The sequence below is a fragment of the Arachis hypogaea genome, chromosome 19 (assembly GCF_003086295.3).
Source record: "Arachis hypogaea cultivar Tifrunner chromosome 19, arahy.Tifrunner.gnm2.J5K5, whole genome shotgun sequence".
NCBI lineage: Eukaryota > Viridiplantae > Streptophyta > Magnoliopsida > Fabales > Fabaceae > Arachis > Arachis hypogaea.
Window position 1 is genome coordinate 19,846,627 of NC_092054.1, and position 25,055 is coordinate 19,871,681.

Genomic DNA, 25,055 nt, shown 5'->3' on the forward strand with positions numbered 1-25,055 from the left:
AGGACCAGAACGTGTGTGCCGGAGGGAATGATGAGGGGGATGAGCGGGGTGAGGAAGTAGAGACCACGGCGCTTGATGGATACGATCCGGAGGACCACGGGAAACTGAAACAAAAGGGTGCCGTGCTTGAACTGAGTTCTGGTGATGACCAGGGGAGTGCAAACAGGGGAAGGATGGCCATGGGGTTGCGAACAGGGCAAGGATGGCCATGGTACTGAACGGGAGGCTGATAGGCAGGAGGACCTGGAAGCCGAGGGAGAGAATGGTGAAAGTCGGTATTCAAAGGTGGAGGAGCAATTACTGGAAAACCAACGGACCTGGGAGCTGGGTATAGAATCTGGTGCCATATTGCAAGATGAGGTTGTGGATATTATGGAAATTCTCAAAGAACAAAACGCAGAAATAGCTCGTAAAAAAAGATTGGCAAAGCAAAAGGCGAAGATGACGGTGCAGACCAAAAAACAAAAACCAGGTGTGTAAAAAAGTATTTTAAATGATTGTTAGTTCATGGAATGTTAGGGGGTTACGAGGTGATGGAAAGTTGCGAATGGTGAAGGACCTTAGGAATAAATATAGATTAGACATGGTTGGGTTGATTGAAACCAAAAAGCAGGTAGTGACGAGGTTTGACGTTACAAGAATTTGGGGGTATGACAGTGTAGGTTGGGAATATGTCGGATCTGATGGGGCCTCCGGTGGAATGTTGTTAATTTGGAATGACCTGGTGTTTAAAATGAATAATTGCTATAAAGGGGAGAGGTGGCTGTGTGTTGAAGGAGTTATGTTAAAGAGACAGTTCAATTGTTCTTTTATTTTAGTTTACGGAGCACATACTAGAGCAGAGAAAAATCATGTTTGGGAGGAGCTGAGCTATATAGCTGGGTTATGTCAGGTTCCTTGTTGCTTTCTGGGAGATTTTAATGAAATAGTACATGAAGGGGAAAGAAAAGGTGCCACGGGCTTGACTCGGTCTACGGAAGAATTCAAGAGTTGGATACAAGACATGAACTTGGTGGATATGCCGCTCTCTGATCGCAAGTTTACATGGTTCCGGGGACGTTCTTGCAGCAGGATAGACAGGGCTCTGCTGAGTTTAGAGTGGTTAGAAGAATTCCCAGAGTACCGACTTCGAGGTGGGCCAAGGGGATTGTCAGACCATTGCCCCATAATCGTTGAGGACAGAAAGTTGTCGGTTGGTCCAAGGCCATTCAGAAGCCTGGACTCGTGGTTTACACATGAGGGTTTTCTCAGAATGGTGAAGGAGGAGTGGAGAGGTCTAGGGGACAAACCTTTCACAGATAAATTGAAGGCTTTGACTGGACCGTTGGGAAGGTGGCATAAGGATAACTTTGGTGAGATGGACAAGAAGATTGCCAAGTTTGAGGAAGAAATCAAGAAAATTGATGATATGGTAAGTAATGGAATGTATGATGGGACGATAGAGGCTAGAAGAAAGGCGCTGGTTGTATGCTGTGAGAGATGGTATATGAGAAAAGAGATATATTGGAAACAGATGTCTCGTTCCAGGCATGCGAAGGATATGGACAAAAACACCAGGTACTTCCACAATATAGCATCAGCAAGGAGGCGGAATAATTGGATTGATGCACTGGTAATTAATGGCAGAAGGGTCCGGAACCAAGCTAGAATAAAGATTGCTATCAGAGATTTCTACAAAGAGTTATATCATCAAGAATGGTCTCCCAAGGTGAGCTTCAGGGATGGGTTGGTGGAGAAAATAGAAGAGCAAGATGCTGCGGCTTTAGAAGTGCTACCGTCGGCGGAGGAAATCCGAGAGGCAGTATGGGATTGTGAGTCATCTAAGGCACCAGGATGCGACGGGTATAATATGAATTTCATCAAGAGATGTTGGGATGAGATTGGAGCAGAATTCACGGCAGCAGTGATGGGGTTCTTTCAGACGTCCAGCCTTCCGGCGGACTCCAATATTACTTGGGTGGCGCTGGCACCTAAGTTCATTGGTGCGGAGGAAATTAAAGACTTGCGACCTATCAGTATGGTGGGATGCGTGTACAAGGTTATATCCAAGGTCCTAGTTAGAAGGATGAGATCAGTGATGCCAGCTTTAGTAGGAGAGACTCAGAGTGCTTTTGTACAGGGAAGAAAAATACATGATGGGGCATTAATTGCATGTGAAACAGTGAACTGGCTTAAATTGAGGAAAAAGGAGGCAGCAATAATCAAGCTGGATTTTCAAAAAGCCTATGATAGAGTCAAATGGAGCTTCGTGGATATTGTACTGCAAAAGATGGGGTTCGGACATAAATGGAGAGCATGGGTTATGGAGTGTGTGACCACTGCTTCCATGTCGGTTCTGATGAACGGATCGCCTTCTAAACCGTTCAAGATAGAAAGAGGCTTGAGACAAGGTGACCCCCTTTCCCCCTTCTTGTTTGTTCTAGTTGTGGATGTACTGCATCGCATGATTGGGGGAGGCTATTAGGAACGGACGGATATCGCCACTGCTAGTGGGCAGGGACAGTATAGAATTGTCACACCTCCAATTTGCAGATGATACTATTCTTTTCTGCCCACCAGAAGAGGAGTCTATTAGGAATTACAAGAGGATGCTGAGGTGCTTTGAGTTGATGTCAGGGCTTAGTATCAACTTCGATAAGTCCAGCTTGATTCCAATCAATTGCAATGAGCAGTGGGTCCAGCATATGTGCAACTTGTTGGGATGTAAGCGAGACACTCTTCCTGTCAAATACCTTGGAATCTCGTTAGGTGCAAATCCGAGGTTGGTGAAGACCTGGAAGCCTATCATTGATAAAGTGGAGGAGAAGCTCAGTATGTGGAAAGCTAAAGTGTTAAATAAAGCTGGAAAATTGGTGCTTATCAAATCCGTTTTAAACAGCTTGCCGGTGTATTACTTGAGTCTGTTCAAGATGCCGAAGGGAGTTGCTGAGAAGTTGATATCCTTGCAAAGAAGGTTCCTGTGGTGTAAGGAAGATGGTCGAAATGGTATGGCTCTGGTAAGATGGGAAGTGGTGCAGGCTCCTAAGAAGTTAGGTGGGTTGGGAGTGGGGGACGCTTTGATTCGGAACACTGCTCTGTTGTTTAAATGGTGGTGGCGCTTTGCTAAGGAAGATTGCCCACTATGGAAGAAGGTAGTGTGTTCGTGTCATAATCTGAACTCAAATGAACTCCTCTCAACTCAAGTATTACCTACGCGAGGAGGTCCATGGAGGGATATATGCCAAGTAAGTTTCACGAATCAACAGCTTCGGGATAAGATGGTCACAGGTTTGTCAATGGAGGTGGGTGATGGGCAACGGACTCGGTTCTGAGAGGATGTGTGGCTTCTCGGTGGAACTCTAAAAGATCGATTCCCGAGGCTCTTCTCTGTTTCAAACCAGGAGGGATCTGTTATCGGGGTGTGTGGGTTTTGGGATGGATTAGAGTGGATTTGGAATTTTCATTGGAGGCGTGAGCTCTTCCAATGAGAATTGGAACTTCTAGACCAGTTGCATGAGGTTTTGAGACCGGTGAGGCTAGTACAAAACAGAGAGGATAGGGTGGTATGGAAATATGACAGGCAAGGTGTTTTTTCAACTAACTCATTTGTGCAGGTATGGCAGGAGGAAATACTACCACAGGCGATAACCAGTTTCAGTTTTACTAAGAGTATTTGGAAAGGTCTGGTGCCACCGAGAGTTGAGCTTTTTGCTTGGTTTGTGCTGATAGACCGAGTGAATACTAAGGAAAGGCTAAGCCGGTTTGGTATCATCACCCAGGAAGATAATGTCTGTGTATTATGTAATAATGATGTGGAACATGTACATCACTTGTTTCTAGGCTGTACCTTTGCGTGGCAGGTGTGGAATGCTTGGATATCAGCTTTTGGCAGACAATGGTCTTTTCCGGAGACGCTGAAAGAGCACTTTTTGAGCTGGACAGAGAAATCGCGGAGTAAGGAGAACCAAAGGCAGCGGTTGAGGTGCTTCTGTGCAATCCTTTGGAACATCTGGCTGGAAAGAAATAGGAGGATTTTTCAGAATACCAGCAAAGGCGTTGAAGAAGTTATCAACATGACGTTCCTTAGCGCTAATGAGTGGAGTTGTGTGGATCCTTTGTGTTGTTGATGGCTATGCCGGAGATGACTTGGGGATCGGCCTTGTGGAGTTGCTCTAGTTCCCAGCTGTCTAAATTTTAGTTTTATTTTTATTTTATTTGTCTTGTTGGATAACCATGTTTGCTCCACTTTACTGTGTTGAGCTTTGCATTCAAAAAAAAATTAAATTTAGATGTCAAAGAAAAGTATAAATACATATGTAATCATTTCATAAATAACAACACACAAATACATTCAATACATTTCGCTTCATTTTATATTCTTCGTGAGTGTGTGCCTTGTTCTTTTATTTTCCAACATGGCTAAGCCACTTGTTTTTTCTTGTATACACTAATTTTCTATAAAATATTATTTTGTAATTCTGCAAATGTGATTGATTGCTTTATAAAGGCAACAGCTAGCTTCTTGCATGTGAAAGTTACCCCTTCTTAGTTTCTTTAATTTCTCTCTTGTGATGTAAAAATGCTAAGAACTTATCATCCCTTTTTTTTACACTCAACTCTTATGATGAAATTACTACACTACTGTTTATAGATGCGTGAAGTGATTGAGGTTTTTATTAAATCGTGGGAACTTTCTAGGTATTACCCCCTTTCTTACTAAATCGTTGGCTTTACCCAGATATTCTCTCCCCATATTAAATTGTTGTCTTGAACCATGATTTATACGTTTTCTGCTTTTGAACCTAATCATGGTAAAAACCTACGATTTAGTGTTGTTTGCGCTCCATACTAAATTATTGGTTTCATTAGCTATTATAAGCAACTGTAAAACATAGATTCCACGATTTACATAATAAAATTGAGGATAAATGTGGAGTATAATTCCTTTTAAAATATTTGCATAAATTTGTGATACAAATATTTTATACATGTAAATTACCCTCAAAGCTCAATTTAAGATAATTGAGGATAAATGTGGAGTGTAATTTCTTTTAAAACATTTGCATAAATTTGTGACACAAATATTTTATATATGTAAATTACTCTCAAAACTCAATTTAAGATTTACGTCAAAAAACATTTAAGATACAAGTGAAATAGATTAAATTGTCTCAACTATATTTATAATTCACTACAGTAAATAACACATTTAAATGTTATTTATCATTAAAAAATTTAGCAATTAGAACCGAACAATCTAAAAAGATCTATCTCTTGAATTGGAGAGAAGTTAACAAGTCAAAGCAAATTAATAGCCTAAAAAAAGATATACTAAAAAGGTTAACTGTGCCTACATAATAAAAATGAGATTGGGTCTTGTTGAGAAAAAGAATTTCTTTTAGCCTAGAGTTCTCTGCACTAAGTATAATTGTGAAAATGATATATTGCCAAAGGTTGCTAGGAGGGGCAGGAACTCTAATTTTTGGAGAAGAATCTGCTCTACGTGGAATAATGTGGAAAGCAATATTATTTGGCGCATTGGTGATGGTTATCAGATTAATTTATGATATCACAATTGGGTGCCAAATCTTGGCAAACTCGCTGATCATGCGACACAGGTATTGTCAAATTTTGATTTATATTCAAACCTTACCGATTTTCTTAATGTTTCAAGTGAGTGGGACAAGAAAAAGCTTAACCAAATGCTTTCGGAAGGTATTTCCAGGAGAATTCTAGCTATGTCGTCTCCCTCCTCTTAGAAAGGGCCTAACTAGGTGGCATGTAGCCAAACGCAAGATGATACTTTTAGCCTTAAAACAATCTAGCAGTCCTTGCTTGATGATTCTAAATCTTCTGACCAAGTCTTTAATTTGCATGGAAGTGGAGAGGCTCGGAAAGGATCAAATCTTTCATTTGACTTGTTGTGCATGAAGTTATTCTTATAAATATTGAGAGAAGAAGACATCCATCAAATTCTGCTACTTGTCTAAGATGCACTGAACATGATGAAACTACTCTTCATGTCATTCATGGTTGTTCTTTTGCAAAACGTGTTTGGCCATTCATGAGGTCCCATAAAGCAATCCATGACTTCTTCAGTTTAGACCTAAGAAATTAGTTGATAAACAATTTATCTAGTAATTATGATTGGTCAATTCTCTTTGAGATAACAATCTCTTCTCTTTGGTACCATAAAAACTGCTTTATTTTTTAAGAAAGAGTATTCTCTTAGCTGCAGCCTCTGAATCAGCTAAAACTCGTAGTATTGAAATTCTGAATGTTATAGGAAGTAATATTCTTTCTAACAGATTCTTGGGGGAGAACGCTCGGTTGATTTGGTAGATTTTTTTTCCAAAGTGATGTTTTTTTTTATCCCTTTCTAATAGTGCTGTTTGTGGTGGAATTTTTCAAAATCATCTTAGAAGATATATGACTAAATTCTCTTGTAATTTGGAAAATTGCTCAATCTTACAAGTGAAATTTTAGGATATTGTAAAAGGCCTTCAAATGGCATGTGCAAATAATTTTCAGTACCTTGTGGTGGAGTCTGATTTTTAGCTGACCATCCATCTTATTAGGGATGGATGTCCTGCAATCATCAATGCAAACCTCTTCTAATTGATATTGAAAATCTGGTAAAAAAGCTGTAGAACGTCGATTGGCACCCTGCCTTGCGTGAAGTAAATAGTGTTGCCGATCTTCTTGCTAAAAAGGGACAACACCTCCCAAATTATCTTTATTTGTTTGATCGTTCTCTTTTTGATATTGTGCAGGTTTTGACATGAAATCATTCTGGCACTTTTAGATTGAGAAGAGACTAATTTTTGTTTCTTATTTTCTTTGTTTTTGGGTCTTTGACGGTTTGACCCCTTCATTCCAACCAGGAAAAAAAAATTAAAGCTTATTTGTTGATTTTGTATATCTTCATTTAATTAAAACTTTGAAGCAAGACACATTCATGATTCATGGTATTTTATAACATTTTTTTTTATGTTCAAGATTTTTACGATTTAGAATTTAAAAATTTTTAAGATTTAAGTTTAGTAGTTATGAAAAGTAATTTTCTCTTAATAAAAAAAAACTGTTGAATTCAGTTTTTTTTTATTAGAATGTCGAAACTTTTTGGACTTATTTAAGGGTAAAACTGGAAATTAGACTACTTTTATTTGATATATTACTATTAAAAATCACATAAATATAAAATATGAACTTAATTATAAATATTTTATTCATGAAAATAATTTTTAAAAAATAAAGTATATATATTTTTTAAATTTGTTAAAAATTTCAAAAATACTTCTAAATTTTATTTTGTTTTAATTTTGTTTTAAAAGCATTCGAATTGCATCAAATATACATGACAACTAATTTTTAAAAAATTTTTAAGACTAATTCAGCAACAATTTCACAAGAACAACCTTCAATGCAAACAAACCAGATATAATTCTCATACATTATTACTAAATTTGTCCTAGACTTTCTAAAAATTTAACAGAAGCATATTCTATATAAATCGAAAACTTTCGAAACAAAATTAAAACAAAATAAAACTTAAAAATATTTTTAAAACTTTTGACAAATTTTAAAAACAAAAAATATACTTTATCTATTTTTAAATGATAAATTGTGTAATTTTTACTCATTACCAATGAGTAATAGCTCAAATGACATAGTCTCCCCATACTCAATTAAAAGGTTGCGGGTTCGAGTCTCCTATCTTGGTATAAAAAAAAAAAATTGTGTAATTTTTCGTACCCTGCACAAAGCATATTTTGCATGGGTCATAACTACAAGTAGTCACAACCTGAAGATTCAATACGTAAATATTAGTGAAAGTCTTCCCCACATGGCATGTTTTTAATAATGCACATGGAGGCACATGGATAACAGATTACAACATAATTTTAATAAAGTTCCTCATTATTAGAAAAAAGTGAACCGTATCATTATATTATTATAGTACAAAGGAAAAAGCGTCACAGGAACTCGAAGATCTCGGGTGCAATCTAATTAATCTCGCAAGTACGTGCCAGCTGAAAATGCAACAAATCTGGAACTAAGATTCACTACAACGAATCTAAGACTTATATAGCTAATTTCACGAACAGAAGCACAACTGTAATTCTATCTTATTCAGTTATTATTCCGTCTTGTCTTCTTCTAAATCACCATTTGAAATTCCATTGTTCCCTTGCACTGATCTATCATCTGGCAAGCTTCGAACTTCTTTTGAAATTGGCGACGGTTTTATGAGCGTCAAAGTAGTCTCGTCCCTGTCAAACTCTTCACTCCCATCGTCACGGTAAGCATAACTGTCAATAACAGCAACAGTTAGAAACAAATGATGTATGCGCCAAAAACCTTAAGGAAAAGAAATGATTTTTTTACCGTGTTGAATTTTGGGATGGTGCCCAAAGAACACAGATAACACACAGGAGAGAAAATGATAGAACTTGCCAAAAGGCTGGGATAACCCACGCATTTTGCCAGTTCTCATTGTATATATCCTTTGATTTGAAATAGAGCTGAAAGAAAATGTTGAAAGATTAGTAACTAGAAATAACCGAATCTGATCAATGCATTAAAGAAAAAGAAAAAAAAAAGAAAGAAGCTAGCATATAGGTTCAGCATTTTCCTGTTCCAGGCCAAAGTTACACCTGATTTCAATTTTTCTACAACCTCTGAATCCACTGATTTCATAACCAGGCATGTAAACCTAGGTAACAGTAAAAGCAATTGAACTCAAGTTTCTTTATGTCTGTGGATTACCTCGTAGCATATCCATCCCACAGATACAATCACAGCGACTGCCAGGGCATTAGTGAACTTCCTGTAAATGTCCAGTTTTACCAACATCCTCCTGGCCTATCAAATTGCATAATTAGAGACGAGTCAATTCTAGATAATTACACGAAAAGTATGACAATTTATTGTTATTCATCACATCACGTTGTGCAGGTTCACACAAGAAAATCGAGATAATCATCCTACTTAAAAAAGCTAGAAAGCAGAATTGGATTCATAGAGTAACAAAATCCGGGCAAAATATCCAAAGCCAGTAAAGAAAATTCGCTTTGCTTACTTTTACCATCAAAAGGATTAACATAAATTGACCATCTCCTACATAGTTAATACTTTACTGAAGAAATGTTATTATAAACTGGGAATCAACAAACAAGAAAAGAATAAATAAAATAAAATAACACAAACTATTGGCCTACCATGAGAGCATTGTGTAGTACAAAACTGAATCCAAATATTGTCATGTTCTACATATTTCTATCACACCAAGTAAAGAGATAACGATACCCCTCTTGTCTGTTGCTTCCAAAAGTGATTTAACAAAAACCAACAGAATATGAATAACAACTACAACATGGCAATAGATAACTTTTCAGCTTTGTGCAGTCACATCCCATTTACAGGAAAACAGTGTATGAGACAGAACACAGAAAAAAAGGATCACGAGGTTTAATGAAATGACCAGTGAGGAAATATGCCATTGCAGTTGCAGATATATACCTGAAGCTTGTTTAAAGTTGCAGAGAGTGAAGTGAAAATCCAAAGAATGAAGAACACATCCAATACTGCAGAAGGAAGAACCAAAAACAGTCTTGCCTTTCCAGAAAGATCACTTACTGCTCCAACATTCTCTACCAATTCGAGAACTTCAGATGCGAGAAAGAAGGTTCCACCAAGCATAACCACCTTTGATGTGAGCCCACCAAGGGTTGGTCTCACAACACCATAGCCCATCGAAACCATCAAAATTACCATTCGTGCCACTGTGCGTTTAACAGTCCCAAAGGTGACTGCCCAGATGGTTGTCCCCATTGGTCTGACTCCAGTCTCATTGAATTCCGCATAGTCGAAGTACCACAGAGCCATCTCAAACATCCCCAACGTTATAACGACAGTAATACAATTCTGTAGCGGGAATACATCCTTCCAAGACCTAGCATACTGAGAGAACCAAAAGATCCCAAGGAAAACAAATGCAAAAGACATGAACTGGTAGAAAATCTTCATCGGTGCCATTCTTCCAGGCAAATAACCGGATGGATTTTTCCATACAGTTTTCCCTTCCACAACAATTTCTTTGAGCCTTGGATCACAATGGATGAAATATAAGTTATACATCCCAGTTTTTGTGATTTCTATAGATTTTAATGGCAGCGCCGCAACATCTTCATCCATTTCAAAAGAGACACCAAAGACTTTAGGCCAATCTGAATTCTCAGCAGAAGGACGGTGAATAACCTGTCCTTCAGTACATACACCAAGTTTTGCTAGATCACTGGTGCAACAGACAGCCCTTTGACCCCCATATGCTGAGCCGCCAATTGTTTCCCTATCTTCAACCTCAAAAACAACAGCTTGAATCGGCAATGAGCTAAAGTTAGTGAAGTCTTTGTTTCTGCGGAATGTTATCCTTTCAAACCTGTTTTTCAAATTATAACAGCCAATCAACAAACTAATATCAAATCAAGCATCAGTATAATTAGCAGAATAGCACAAATCCCATAAAAAAAATAACATGAAAAATCCTAGTGCTGGATGTGAGCGATATATCATGTTTTGGGAGTGTCAGTTACAAGAAAATTTAAGCGTTTATATATTGATCCCTATGGAACCTATGATGCACAGAAATGCCTATTTCCCTTCCATCCCCATTTCAGGGACGTACGGGAAACTATACTGGTACCAAAAATTCAGAAACTTCCAGTTTCCTTTCTTTCTTTTGATTAATGATTGGTTAGGCTAGCATGTCCACTAATAATACCAAACATGTTATATTTCAAATTTTTACACTACTCCTTTGATCATAAATCATCTGAAACTACTTTTCTTTTATTCTTCTCCTTCAAACTCTACTTAGCTTATATATGTATACTTGCATGAAGATGTCAAGCTGTTTAGTCAACCATGTCAAATCATCTAACCATTCTCAATTGTCACCTTCACCTGAAAGTGAGTAGTCACCTTTTAAAAAATTGTAGTCTAGTCGTAGTCGCACCGTTTCGGGAACTTGTACGCATCTTGGTGCAGCATAGCATGGAACCACCCGCATCCAGGTCCTAGTACCAAAATCCCAACTAACCCAGCACATTAACATATTAAGTCGATTGTGGACTTATTATGCTAAAGGTATTCCTTTTCTATTTCATTTTTAGAGGGGAAAAAATTTTGATTTTGTCAACAGTGAACACACAAATATAAACTTGGATTAATGTCTCTGCTTAATGCCGCTCGCCAATTCACACAAGATTACAACACACAGCTCCCAAACTTGAAAGTTACTTATTATTTATGCAATCAAGAGCGAATTCCTAAAATAGAAAGTGAAGCATAAAGAAGCAGCTGAAAAGTAAGAGATCATGCAAAATCTTAAATATCATATGATTTGAAGGTAAAAGGTGAAGGAAGGAAGGAAGGAAATGAAATGACCTAATGTAAGAGTCGCCATTTGCAGCGGAAGAAGTGTCATTGTGGTTAGGGGCAGAAGAGTAAATTCCTTCACTGCCTCCGTGTACAACAAAGGCGTTGCCTTTGTCGGCGAACTTGTCACCGCTGTAAGTGTGAACCGATGCGTCGGTGGCCACAGAAAGCAGCAGAAGAAGAAGCGCGAGAGCTGAGACCCGATGCATTGAACCGATCGAGAGAGCGCTCCGGATCTGTTCCGATGAAGAGTGAAGAGTGTGTCTTTAATTAATTTGTTTTTGGACAGAACATCGAAGAGAAGAGAGAGAAGAAAAGTCTATGAATTTGTTGAGAATTCGAGTGAGAGCTAATCCATCTTTAATTAAACTAATATTTTGACTAGAAATATCTTAAATTAGTTTCCCAAAATTTTTAATCAGACAAATTTAACAAATTATAATTATTGAATTAATCTCTAACATTTTATTTTGTAAAAATTAATTTGTCCGGGAAATAATTTTTTTTAATAGGCCTAATAATTAGATTTGTTTAAAACTAAAATGTTTTACAAAAAAATTTAGCTTGATTAAGAATATTACTCTATTTTGACCTAGATTAGACAAATATAACTCAAAAGAGTTAATAACCAAAAAAAATAGCCTATATTCTAAAAATAAGATTTTGATATTATTTTATATATATATATATATATATATATAAGTTATTGTTAAAATTTGATGATTTTATGGTAAATAAATATTCATAGTAACTATTTCATGCAAATGGCAAAAACATTTAAACAAAAACTGATATTGGGGTTTGGAAATTGGATTTGCGGGCCAAAATAATTTAGTCTTGTAATTTAAAATCTGTCATAAAATAGCTAAAATGTGTGAGAAAAGAGTGTTGGCTGATTAAGAAAGCTGATCAAGCTTTGGACCTTGTTAGCAACAGAATATATTAATTCTGATTTTAAGAAAGCTAATGTTATTTTTTCTCAAAATTGTTTTTGAGGTATTTAAACACCTTGAATAATAAAACATTAAAAAAAGGATAAAATTTAGAAGAGAATACATAATATTACATATTAGTTTATCCAAGATTTACTTATATCTAATCTTCAATTATACTTGAAATTCTTACTATAAAATAATATTTATAAGATATTATTTTTTCAAATATTTTTAAATTAAATTTTAATTCATATTACATTTTAAATATTTTTTATATTAGTCTTCTTGGATTAAGTACTAATTCTAAAGATTTCAATACTCTAGAGAATGAGTTTGAATTTATGACTTACTCTTTAGTTTGGTTAAATTTTAACTCTAAAAATAAATTTTTTTGTGTTTGCAATATAAATTATGTAGGAAATAATTTAATTTTGTCTCATAACGAATCAAACGAAAACAGAACAAAGAAAAAGGAAGTATACAATCATGTATCCTGCTCCAACCACCTTATACAATGTGGTCTACATTCAGTCTCTACCATAACTATGGTAGAATTTTTACTATCTTTATCGAATATAACAATCGTCAATTTCTTAGGATTATTTCTAATCTTATCCGGAACAAACCAAGGACGAGGTGGTGGCGAATGAAAGGTGGGAAACAAAGAAGCTTCCTAAGATGGTTAGAAAAAGAGGCAAAGTGGGAAGGGGATGGAAGTATGGAAGTGCAGAAGAGATATGGAGAGAGATGGCAAAAGTTATTGGAAGAACAACAAAAAAAAGTTTTGATGAATCTAGAGGGATATGACCAAGAGACAAAGAGTCCTGGTGATGGAATAAGAAAAGATAAAGACAAAAAGGAGTACTTTAAAGAGTGGTTTTTGTGCCGCAATGCAGATAATTGGAAAAAATATAAAGCGGCTAAGAAAGAGATAAAAGTGACTGTAAGTGAAGAAAGAACAAGAGCATATGAGAGTCTCTACTAGTCTTTAGGTATGAAAAAGGAGAAAAATGTATATATAGAAACGTAAAGAGCCGTGAAAAAAGAATGAAATACTTGGATCAAGTTAAGTGCATAAAGGATAAAGACGGAGAGGTTTTGGCTTAAGATGAGAAGATCAATGAAAGGTGAAAGAGCTACTTTTACGAGTTATTTAATGAAGGACAGAAGACTCTTCCAAGCCTTGGTCAGTTATGCACGAGGGGAGAAGATCAAAATTTCGACTACTATCAAAGAATTATCTTCGAGGTAAAAGAGGCTCTAAAGCGGATGAAAAATGGCAGGGTAGTAGGACCCGATAATATTCCGATTGAAGTTTGGAAGGCCTTAGACAGAAAGGTAACGTTTGATTAACCAAGCTTTTTAATGAGATTTTAAGGTAAAAAAAAAGATGCTAGATGAGTGGAAAAAGAGCACCTTAGTACCTATCTATAAGAATAAGGAGATATATAGAGTTGCGAAAATTATAGAAGGATTAAGTTCATGAGACATACCATGAAGTTATGGAAAATAGTGATAGAACGGAAGTTGAGACAAGAGACACAAGTAACAAAGAACTAATTTAGTTTTATGTCAGGAAGATCCACCACTGAAACTATATACCTGTTAAGAATGATGATAGAGAGATATCGTAGTAATAAGTAATAACATGGATCTACATATGGTGTTTATTGATTTGGAAAAAGCGTACGATAGAGTGCCAAGGGAAGGTCTTATGAAAGATTTTGGAAAGGAAGATAGTAAGGATTGTATATATTCGTACAATTAAAGATATGTATGATAGGTTGCAACTAGTGTGAATAATCAAGGTGATGTGACAGAGAAATTTTCTATTGGTATAGGTTTACACCAGAGATTATCTTTAAGTCCATACATTTTCACATTAGTCTTGGAAGTACTCGCAAAGCATATCTAAGAGCATGTGCCATGGTGCATGTTTTTTGCCAATGATATCGTCCTTATGGGAGAGTCAAGAGAAGACCTAAATAAGAAGTTTGATTTATGGAGAGAAGCTCTAGAAGTGTATGGTCTGCACATAAGGCGTAGAAAGACAGAATATATGGAATGTAAGTTCGGTCGTCGAAGGAAAAACCTTAATATAAAGGTGAAGGTTGGAGAAAACATCATACAAAAAGTTAAAAATTTTAAGTATCTTGAGTGCATCATACAGGATAATGAAGAGATTGAATATGATGTAAATCATAGGATTCAAGAAGGTTGGTCAAAATGGCGGAGTGCGTCTAGTTTTATATGTGACAAAAAAGTGCCTTTAAAATTTAAAGGTAAATTCTATCGCAGTGCTATCAGACCGCCTATGCTTTATGGTACAGAGTATTGGGCAACCAAAGAGGAGTATGAACATAAGTTAAGTATGGCAGAGATGAAGATGTTGAGATGAATGAGTGATCATATGCGATTGGATAGAATAAGGAACGAATATATAAGAAAGAGAGTTAGAATAGCACCTATTGTGAAAAAGATGGTAGAATCGTATCTAAGGTGGTTTGGACATTTGAGAAGAAAACCGATAGAGCACCCAATCAGGAGAGTGGATGAGATGGAAGATGGGCAATGGGTGAAAAGCAGAGGAAGACCTAGGAAAATCATCCATGAGGTGGTCAAACAAGATCTACATATAAATAGTCTCTCTGTAAACATGATAAAGCTCAATGGTGTCATTTGATTTATGTAGCCGACCCTATCTAGTGAGACAGGGCTTTGTTGTTGTTGTTATCCAAGACAAACCAAACTTCTAACCAAATTTGATTTAGCTAGGTTCACTTCATATTCTTTCAACACTAAGTACTCACCCAACTTAGCAAGAAAAAATTCTCAGGTTTAAGAAACAAAACAGAAAATTATTACAAAAGAGATTGATATAATTTTTTATTTTTTTCAAGCTAACTCTCTTTAATTTTTTTCTCAATGACTGTTTTCTAAATCTTCACATTTATGTCTTTTTTCATCGAATGAAATAAAGAAAGATACACTGAAGAACCAGAATATTCAATAAAAGAATCATGAAGGAGAAGAAATAAAACAGCTTGAACACTATAAGCATAACCTAATTTTAGAACTCTCAAATGTTGCCTTCCATCTTGGCGGAATGCTCCTTTTAGTGTAGGTACATTGCTTTCAAAACTTCAGACTTGAGTGGCAAAAGTACTGAGTTGATTCATATTTGTGAGTTCTCTCTTCTTACTTCAATCTTTGACTGATTACTTCCTTTTGTATGGGGTAATGCCTCCAAAGCTTTATTTTTGGCCATCAATTTAGTTATCAATGTTTAAAAGTATGAGATAAAGTATATTATTGGATTATTAGATTAAAGGAATTGAATTGATGACTAAGTAATGGTCAAAATAAAAAAATTTGATAATTTCTAATATTTTTTTAATGATGCTTATAAAAAATAATATCAAAATCTAATTTTTAAAATATTATTCAAAAATATATATTTAACGTTAAATATTCTTTTATCATATTTTAAGAATATTTTTATGATTAGTGAAAGTGAAAGAAATTTTTGTCATGATTGTGATCATTCTAGTGATTTATTGTTCCAAAGATATTAATCTCAAGTGAATAAAATTATTTTTTTAACTCATATCTTGGGAACCACCATTTATTCATATTCGCAAGTGATTGGTTTTGGATGTATAATTAGAGATTTTAATAGTTATTGGGTGATGGATTGTTTGAGTAGTATTTTTTTTTTTGTCTATTTTTAGATGTGAGTTATTCGTTATTTGAAGAAGACTTATTCTAACTTGGGAGTATGATATCAAATAAATTATCCGTAAAACTAACTATTTGAATATCTTACTTCTTTTGTATTATAGTGCTCATAGTGACATGTTTAATATCTTTGATCTAGTTGCTAAGATTAAAGAGCTCTTGGTCAGACCATGAGTCGTCCATTTTGAATGGGTTAGTTGTGAAGTGAACAAAGCTGCAGATTGAATAACGCGTTATGAAACTTTAGTTAATCAAAGTCATGTCATTTGAAATTTTTTAGTGAAGACTTTGAGCAAATTATTTACTCTAACTCAATTTAGTTAGTTTGTTTTATTTTTTTTATTTTGTTTAAACACCAAACAAAAAAAAAATTCATTCTCTCTTTCCAAGACCATCAAAAAGGTCAAAACAAAATAAATTTGTAACAAATAAAAATTTCATCTACACCATTTGTAAACTAATAAATAAAGAAAAAAGGGTAAAGTATATTTTTTTTTTCTTAAAGTTTGGCAAAAATTTTAAAAACATCTCTAAATTTTATTTTGTTTTAATTTTGTCCTAAAAGATTTCGATTTGCATCAAACATATCCTTGACAGATAAATTTTTTTAAAAAAGTAAGACTAATTCAATAATAATGCATAGAAATTATGCTTGATTTGCTTATTTTAAAGGTTGTTCTTTTGAAATTATTGTCGAATTGGTCCTAAGTTTTTTGAAAAATTAGCCTCCATGGGTATATTTGCTGAAAATCGAAAAACAAAATAAAATTTAAGAATATTCTTAAAACTTTTGTCAAACTTTAAGGATAAAAAATATATTTTACCCAAAAAAATATATATTATTATTGGTACAAAAGTTGACAGGTCAGGTAATTCGACTATGGTAAAGCAAAAAGCATCGACCGATCCATGAAAAAGTCGAAGTATGGTGCAGATCGCAATGATATGGCACAAGGGTTAATCTATATTGAAAGTTTTGACTTACTATGAAAACTCGACCATAAGGAAGTAGAATGTCAATTATAAGATGAGTTGAGTCGGAAGTCTCTAAAGTCGAAATGCGCTAATTGCACGTGACTTTATCTAGAAGTGTTATATAGAACATGAGATTTGGAGATCAAGGTAAGAGAGGACGTGAGATGTCAAACTTAGAAGTCAAGATTCTTCGTGGTCAAGACAAGATCGTAAATCACGAAAATCTTGAGAAAAAGGAAGAAGTTAGATCGTATCAAGAGAGGATCATTCTGCAATTCACTTCTTGTGGTCTATAAATAAGAAGAGTCTAGAAGAGTTTAAAGACTTCAATCGAAACACTTAATAATCACACTAAATTCTACAAACATCTAAGCCACACTAACATCAAAGAGAATCATGGAGTACCAATGTAAGTAAGTATCTGATGTCAATTTTTTTTTATTAATTTTTTTGTTCTTTTTATTTATTTCTTTTATTTTTTTTATTTTCAATTTATTTTATTGCTTTGATTTTCTTCTCAAGTATTTTTATTTCGAGTACTTTTATTTCCTTTTCATTTTAAACTCCATAAGTTATTTATTGTTTCATTTACAATTTTTTTATCCATCTATTTTCTGTTTTGTTATTTTTTTTTATAATTATTTATTTTTCGACGCATCTTATATATTTTATAATACAAAAACTAAATAATTTTCGAGTTGTGCCTACTCTTTTTTAAAAAAGTTGTATTTGCTTCTTAAACTAAGATATTAATACAAGCTTAATTCGACATTCTATCAAAATTATCAAAAATAAAGTGAAACAATTACATATAACAAAGAACACCAAATCTCACAAATTCGTGGCAACCTTAGAAAACTGTTGCGTTTCTCCCAATCTCAATAACAAATGTCCATACCCAACTCAATCAGTTAACTTCGACATGCGAAGAAAAAATATGAATTATTACACCATAACAAAGACCTTTATTATAAGGTAAAAAATCGGGTACCAAAATGAGTCTTATTTCAAAAATCAGTTGCAGCCTATGTTATTGAAATTAGACGAATGGCAGTGTAGGTGTTGTTCAATGCATACATACATATACACATGCAATCTTTACCCAAAACGAATTGACTATTTCGAAGTGTAACTATTAAAACGTGTTCAGTGACTATGGCAATATAATATAATGATAAAAAATGTTTGCTAAGAAAAAAAATCTCCTATTTAATATTTATTAATTTATTAATTTTAGTAATAATTAATAAATATTAAATAAAATAAATTTTGACTATTTTTTATTTCCCTAGTATTACTGTATATCAGGTCTATCTCGTATATACAAACATCAAGCTAAGTATTGTTTCATTCCCAAATCGTTACAACTTACAAGGACAATGATTATTTCAAAGTTTAACTAGTAAAGATGTTCAATGACTATAATTTGGCGATATAATCAGGTCTATCTTATAAATACAACAGCAAGTATTGTTCATTTCCAAATCTTGTTACAAGGACATGAGCAGCCACAAAAAAAAAAAAAAAAGTGGAATAACAAATTGTGTGCCCAGTCTACAGAAGTGTAATTTAACCAGCAGCCACACCAGAAATCTATCATGATTTTCAGTAACATGAGTTGCTCCACATCAGGGAACAAAACCATGAAAAAGAAATAACGGAATGTACCGTTACCAAAAATAGAGATCGATACTACTATGTTTTGCACCCCACAATTCTTCTTGTAGATCCCAGATCATTTTTTTTTTTTTTGAAAAAAGGTGAGCTCCACTTTGTTATCAGGTATGCTTTTGTGATTTCTTTTTCTTACACTTTCTGTGTACTCATTACTTCATTAAAGTAGGATAAAATTCACCACATTCACTCCTTATAACGATGAAATGAAAATGAGTATATGATGATTACAAAAAGAAAAAAAAAATCATTTATCACTACTCTTTTTACTTTTCCCCGATCAACCCCCTCCCTTTGGTTTCCTCTCATTCTTCTTTTCTCTCATCAATGTCTTTATGTACTGTATCTTCGATTTCTTTAAATCTGCAACAAAAAAAATTGAATTCTAAGATAGATTTGATGAAATAGTAATATATTTTTTTAGCTTGTCACCATGTAAATAATTTAAAGCAGTTTAAAAAAATGTTGTCATTTTTTTATGAAAGTTTAACTTTAGTTAAAAACTCAGGTGCAGTCTACTTCATATGAAGTTAATAGTTGAGAGTCGTTAATTAATTTGAATTATTTGATTAAATTTTCATCTAATAACTCTCAATTATCAACACTTGAGTTTCCACCTTCTCTGCAATGAGATATAGCACAAGAAAGTAACTCACCTGAGCATATAATAACGTTGCAACTAAAAATAGAGCAAGATTTAAATCTCTAGAACAATATCTGCAAGAAGAAAAAAGATCTCATGAGTCCATGCCGTTTATGTCTAGGATTCTATTTTTCTACAATGATGTTGATGACTAAAATGAACTTAGCTTACATTCAGAATCTGTCTTGACCCATTTACAACCATCATCTTTCCTCTCTTCTGGTTCTTCCATATTCCTCTTCTTTGTTGCCGACTTCTTGTCCTGTATGCACTTCTTCATCACCGGCGACCGGGAAGAATTTTGGGTGCATATTTTCTTGTGAAGAATCGTCCTTAAAAGCTGTATAACAATAACAACACACCACTATTTACAATTTAGAGTCTAGAATTTAAGACAAACAAAATAATTTAAAAAAAATTAGTTCCCTAACATTATTAAATATATAAATATAGAGGCAAATTGGAATCCAAATCAAAGGTTACCTTCTCCATTCTTGACTCTTGAAGAGTATCCCTAAGACTAGGTGTTGGAGCAAATCCACTTCTACAAACAAAGATTTTCTTGAGCAGGAAAGAAAGTGATTTCTTCCCAATTGCTTTCTTGCTGTTATCTGCACAAATGTCTTTGCATTTACCGAGTATGACACTAAGTGTTTTCTCAATATCTTCCTCTTTATCACCGGAATCACTGCAAAGCGCGTTACTTATTCTCCTGTCCACCTCCAAGCTAGAAGGACAGTTCAGAAATCTATCCAGAGGAAGCTCGGAAATCTCCTTCTCCACACTCGGCTTTCGCCGCAGGAGCTTAGTTAGCTCCTTTTGTAGTTTACCGATTTCTTCTGGTGTAAAGTCTGCTATTTCCTCTGAAGAGGATGGTTCCTCTGAACATGTGTTTTGGTTTTCTTGGCTCTCTTTTATTTCGCTGTTGTTTCCGAACGTTCCGATTGCTAGTAAACCATGAGGCCAATCACTGAACTCCTCTCGAGGCTCTTGTTTTGCATGATCTGTGCATTACAAACAACAAATAATCAAGTCAGTTTTTAATTCTTGGATAGACCACCATTTTTGAACTGTATTTGTGTTTGAGAAAGTCTAAAGAGCCAGCATTTTTATAAAATATGACCAGCACTTAACTAGTAAAAAAAAAAAGTGAATAATTTCACATCATTAAATGTAATCTCATACTATTAAAAATATTAATAATAGTTAATTGATAACTATAAATTACAAAACCTGTTGACCCTTAACCCTCCTCTTTCTGTTTTTCTATTTTCTTATGTGCACTACAAGATACACAGTGACATCCACAACTTTCAACTTCTAGGATGTCAATTAGATTATTAGGAACGAAAATTGATTATGATTCAATACTAGGATACAAATCTTAGAGAACTTTAATATAATTTAGCAGTCTCTTGTTTAGTTGGCAGCTATAACAATAACATAAAGTTAAAAATCTAAATTTAAGAAAGAGAGAGATACTGGTCAAAACATAAAATAATATATGTAAGCAGTTATGCCTTCTCTCTGTCAAGTCACTAAATGTTTTCCATTTTTGTCATCGTTCCTTAAGAGAGAAGTTAGTATGTTTTGGTAAATCACACAATTTAAACCACAAAAATACTACGTGAACACAAAAAATAACTAGCAAAACCAGTCATGTATAAATAATGTAATATTTAATTTATTTTTAATATATTTTATATTTTAATATTTTATACCAATAATTAATTTAGTGGCAAATTTTGTGTGTATAGCTAACATGCTTGTTTAAACTATAGCATCCTATTGGCGTAGCATTAGCCCAAAGAAAAAAGAAAAGAGTATATGGATGAAGACTTACATGTAGTAGTAGTTGTACATGAGTTTTGTTTTGTGCTCCCTTGATTTCCACTAAATTTATTCTGCATCCAACTGAGGAACTGCAAAAATAATTCATACAACTCTATCATATCATTTTTACAATAGAATGAATTGAACCTCCAAAAGGAACTAAAACACTAACATTAATACTAACCTTCATTGTTTATGAGAGGACCAAGGGAAGCAAGGGGGAACGAAGGATTGAATGAATGAAAGAGCTTAAAAAAGGTTCCCAACCTGAAAGTGATAGCTGGCTAGCAATAAATATATATAAGGTAAGGGACTAAGAAGAAAAGGTTGCAATCATGGTAACACTAGTGGGGGAGAGTGCCAAGTGTCAATAACATACGGGATGATAATAAAGTCATTTTTTTTATAACAAAGTTTCCTTGAGACCAGATCTTAAAAGCCAATCAGGATGAGTCTTGAGATTAGAAAAGTAAGATGAGAGTTTGATGAATTTCATGGCCAAATTGAGCTACCTCTTGGACTCATTTCTTCTTTTTCTCTTTGGTTCAAGTCCCTAAGCAAGACTTAATTCACCTATTTTCTAAACCATTCTTTTCTTCACAATCATTCTTTGATTCTGGTAATTTGTTTCTTTACATCAATAAAATTTAAAGTCTACATTCAAGGTTCCGGAATTTTGTTAAATAATTGTGCTACAGCAAAAGAACTTTTTAAGTAAAGTTGGTTCAAGAGACAATAAATTTCTTTTGAACTAATTGCTATTACCCATATATCTCTAAGAAAAAAAAATATACTTAATTAACTGGCATAAAAGACATCCTCTTTCATATATGTATATTCTTGAACAACTTATTATATTTCAAATTGAGAATTTTTTAATGACAAATACTATAAGTTCAGTGCATTTGTTATATATTTATTAAAATAAAAGTTTAAAATTCTACTAATTAACATGTAGCTCAACTCTTACTTATATTAACTACTTTGTTAGCCTTTTATCTCTTTGTACGGGTGTCATTAATATTAATTAAAGTGCTTATTATAATTCTTTATAGAAGATATACTTCAATTATCGGTCAAACCGCGTTGGATCACAATAATATATTGAAGATTATATATACCAAATTTTACCCAAACAGAATATCAATAAGTACGTAATTCAAGAGATCTTGAATATGTATCCTTTGAATAAATATATTATAAATTGACTTTTATGTATATATATATATATAGTAAATGATTTTAAATTGATATGAATTTTTTAAAAGATGATTTAGAAGAGATTTTAATTCATCCAACAATTTTAAAAAATCATATGGATAAAAAAATTATTCAATGATGTATTCTGGATGAGGTTGGTTTTGGGTGTGAGGTTGGAGGCTTGTTTCTACGATTATATTTTGGGGTTAGGGTTTTGTTCGAGTTTTCAAATGATAAAGAAGGAAAATCTGGATATGATTTGAAAAAAAATTAAGGAGAAAAATAATGTGAAAATTTTTTTTATGATTACATTTTAAAAAACAACTTAACCGTTTAAGGAATGCATGGCGATATTTCATTTATTTAATTTGGGATGTACGTGTAAGCCTTTAAATTAACATATACCACTCACTAACAATATAATTAATTGTAAAGAAAAAATTATCATAAAATTATTTAGTTTAAATATTTAAGTTGATAAATAAAAATATATACATGAATAATTATATTTTTAACACGGGTCTCTTTTATATATGCGAGAGTTTCTTTATTTTCTTTGAGTTTTATATATATATATATATATATATATATATATATATTATATTTATTTTATAACTAATTTTTTTAAATAAATAAAATTAAATTCTAAATCTTTAATTATGTTATAAAAATTTTATTTTATTTTATGTTAATTTTTTTAAATAATAAAAATTATATTTTAGACTCTTAAATTATAAAAATATGACTAAACTGTATATATAAGTATCATTAAAGAAGGTGGAGTGAATGAATTGCTGCATTTCTAACTAAAGCTCTTTTAAGAACATCCATAATTAACTTATAAAAAAAAAACCAGCAAAAAAGCATAAGGTTAGTTTAAGTGCTGCACGCTGTAACCTAAAGATTTTAAAAAATAAAAAAATGAATAAACACTCAGTTACTTTAATATACCTCTAATCATACAGTAATTACACTATATATGGAATTCCTAATAGCGTACGTTCATTACTTACTAAAATTATACGAAGTTCCTGTTCCACAAGACTAGAATATACTAATTTTCAAAACCATCTAGCTACAAATTCGCGAGTAGTCTAGTTTCTGTCGGTTACTTGCATATCACTAATAAAAATATAAACGTATATATTAAAATTAATCATTATATACTTATATATAAATATATGTAATTTAATTTATTTTTAAATAAAAAATATTAAAAATTATTATTTTTTTAATTATTAATCTAATTTTTTTAATTTAATAATTTAACAATATATTTTAATTTATTTTTAAGAGTAATTAATTAATAATTAAAAATAATAAATTATAATAATTTTTTAATATTTTTTTAAATATATATTATTTTATATTTTAGTACACTTAATATAATTTTATTACGAATCAGGGTACTATAGCAAACCTTGGAAATTTGCGCCAAAGCCATATCTTATAGCATGTGTATAGGAACTTGGAAGTTCAATCTAGAAGAGAAATGTGTAAACTAACGAAGCTTTTTGATTTAGCTATTTGTACGTAGCTGGTAAAGGGAAAGAAACAAAAGGAAAACGATCAAATTTTGGTTGATCAGATTGAAAAAGTTTGTGGCAACCCGGGTCGTATACATGGGCATTACTAAATTTATCGATAATTTTAGAGTGTGTGGATTTCTTTTTCTGTGATCCTTTTATTTTGAGCCACATATAAGTTTTGTGGTATGTTAAATAAAAAACAAAGAATGTAGAAATAAATAAATCTGGAAACTCTAGAAGACAAGTTAGCCTAGTAGCCTACAGAACTGATATGGGAATATATGATGAATATAATCGGAGCAAGAGAAACGTGTTGCATGGAAAAAAACAAAATACAAAGAGGAGGAGGAACCAATTTTTAGATTAAGCTAAGATTGCGAGACTTAGCTTAAAAGTAAATAGTATTATCCAAAAACTATTACAAGAATAATAACTTTGCAATAATCACTTAAATAGTTATTTAAAAATAAAAAATATTTATTAATAAAAAAATTAACTAAAAACAATTAAAATTTATCTTATTTTTTATTTATTAATTATTATAATTATTATAACAATTATAACAATTAATGAATACTATATAAAATAAAATTTAATTTTATTTTGTCTTTCTAATATTATCGTTAAAAATAAATTAAATTACACATATATTTTTATAAAAATATATAATAACTAATTTAATATACAAATAATATTTTTTAAAAATTATAAGACATAAATTTTCTGTAAACATACATATATAGTAATTGTTATTTAAATGATTAAGGTGTAATTAAATTTGCGTTAAAAATATAGTATAATAAATATTCATTTCAATTGTACATATTGAAAAAACTTATACCCCGCATATATTATATATTTATTAAAAATATTATTTATATATCAAAATTAACACTAAAATCAGTTATCGTGTATTTATATATAAATAATATATATATATTATTTAATTTATTTTTTATATATATTTTATATTTTAACATATATTTTAACATATATTTTAACATATATATATTATTTAATTTATTTTAATATACACGTATAATGATTAATTTGACAAACAATACTAGAATATCATGTGCTACAAACAAGTACATGTACTTATTTACAATA

The 25,055-nt window shown here is 32.6% G+C and overlaps 3 protein-coding genes across 3 annotated transcripts; 1 reads left to right on the forward strand and 2 right to left on the reverse strand.

The window, feature by feature from the left end:
- Window positions 1-2,588: 2,588 nt before the first annotated feature.
- LOC140182184 (uncharacterized) lies at window positions 2,589-3,937 on the forward strand. Its single transcript, XM_072228316.1, has 3 exons — window positions 2,589-3,281; window positions 3,594-3,744; window positions 3,840-3,937. The coding sequence occupies exons 1-3, from the start codon at window positions 2,589-2,591 to the stop codon at window positions 3,935-3,937; spliced, it is 942 nt and encodes a 313-aa protein (XP_072084417.1).
- Window positions 3,938-7,878: 3,941 nt separating this feature from the next.
- LOC112775407 (uncharacterized) lies at window positions 7,879-11,789 on the reverse strand. Its single transcript, XM_025818994.2, has 5 exons — window positions 11,428-11,789; window positions 9,502-10,420; window positions 8,749-8,844; window positions 8,368-8,504; window positions 7,879-8,291 (listed from the first exon to the last, which is right to left on the reverse strand). The coding sequence occupies exons 1-5, from the start codon at window positions 11,625-11,627 to the stop codon at window positions 8,120-8,122; spliced, it is 1,524 nt and encodes a 507-aa protein (XP_025674779.1). The 5' UTR covers window positions 11,628-11,789; the 3' UTR covers window positions 7,879-8,119.
- Window positions 11,790-18,491: 6,702 nt separating this feature from the next.
- Window positions 18,492-21,546, reverse strand: LOC112775019 (protein NEGATIVE GRAVITROPIC RESPONSE OF ROOTS). The gene is made up of 6 exons (XM_025818490.3): window positions 21,401-21,546; window positions 21,227-21,305; window positions 19,867-20,387; window positions 19,555-19,723; window positions 19,397-19,457; window positions 18,492-19,103 (listed from the first exon to the last, which is right to left on the reverse strand). Exons 1-5 carry the CDS (start codon window positions 21,404-21,406, stop codon window positions 19,438-19,440), a joined length of 795 nt encoding a protein of 264 aa, XP_025674275.1. The 5' UTR covers window positions 21,407-21,546; the 3' UTR covers window positions 18,492-19,103; window positions 19,397-19,437.
- Between the last annotated feature and the right edge of the window lie 3,509 nt (window positions 21,547-25,055).

Excerpts from the sequence above, each read along its gene's own strand:
- LOC112775019 (XM_025818490.3), bottom strand. Across the intron at positions 19,724-19,866 it reads AAGAGTCAAGAATGGAGAAG|CTTTTAAGGACGATTCTTCA; the intron begins GTAACCTTTGAT and ends ATTGTTATACAG. Across the intron at positions 19,458-19,554 it reads GGTCAAGACAGATTCTGAAT|ATATTGTTCTAGAGATTTAA; the intron begins GTAAGCTAAGTT and ends TTCTTCTTGCAG.
- LOC112775407 (XM_025818994.2), bottom strand. The coding sequence starts at position 11,627 with ATGCATCGGGTCTCAGCTCTCGCGCTTCTTCTTCTGCTGCTTTCTGTG. Across the intron at positions 8,505-8,748 it reads TGGGATGGATATGCTACGAG|CTCTATTTCAAATCAAAGGA; the intron begins GTAATCCACAGA and ends ATTTTCTTTCAG. Across the intron at positions 8,292-8,367 it reads CCATCCCAAAATTCAACACG|TTATGCTTACCGTGACGATG; the intron begins GTAAAAAAATCA and ends TGTTATTGACAG.
- LOC140182184 (XM_072228316.1), top strand. The coding sequence starts at position 2,589 with ATGCTGAGGTGCTTTGAGTTGATGTCAGGGCTTAGTATCAACTTCGAT. Across the intron at positions 3,282-3,593 it reads TCACAGGTTTGTCAATGGAG|GTATGGCAGGAGGAAATACT; the intron begins GTGGGTGATGGG and ends TCATTTGTGCAG. Across the intron at positions 3,745-3,839 it reads GGAAAGGCTAAGCCGGTTTG|GTGTGGAATGCTTGGATATC; the intron begins GTATCATCACCC and ends TTTGCGTGGCAG.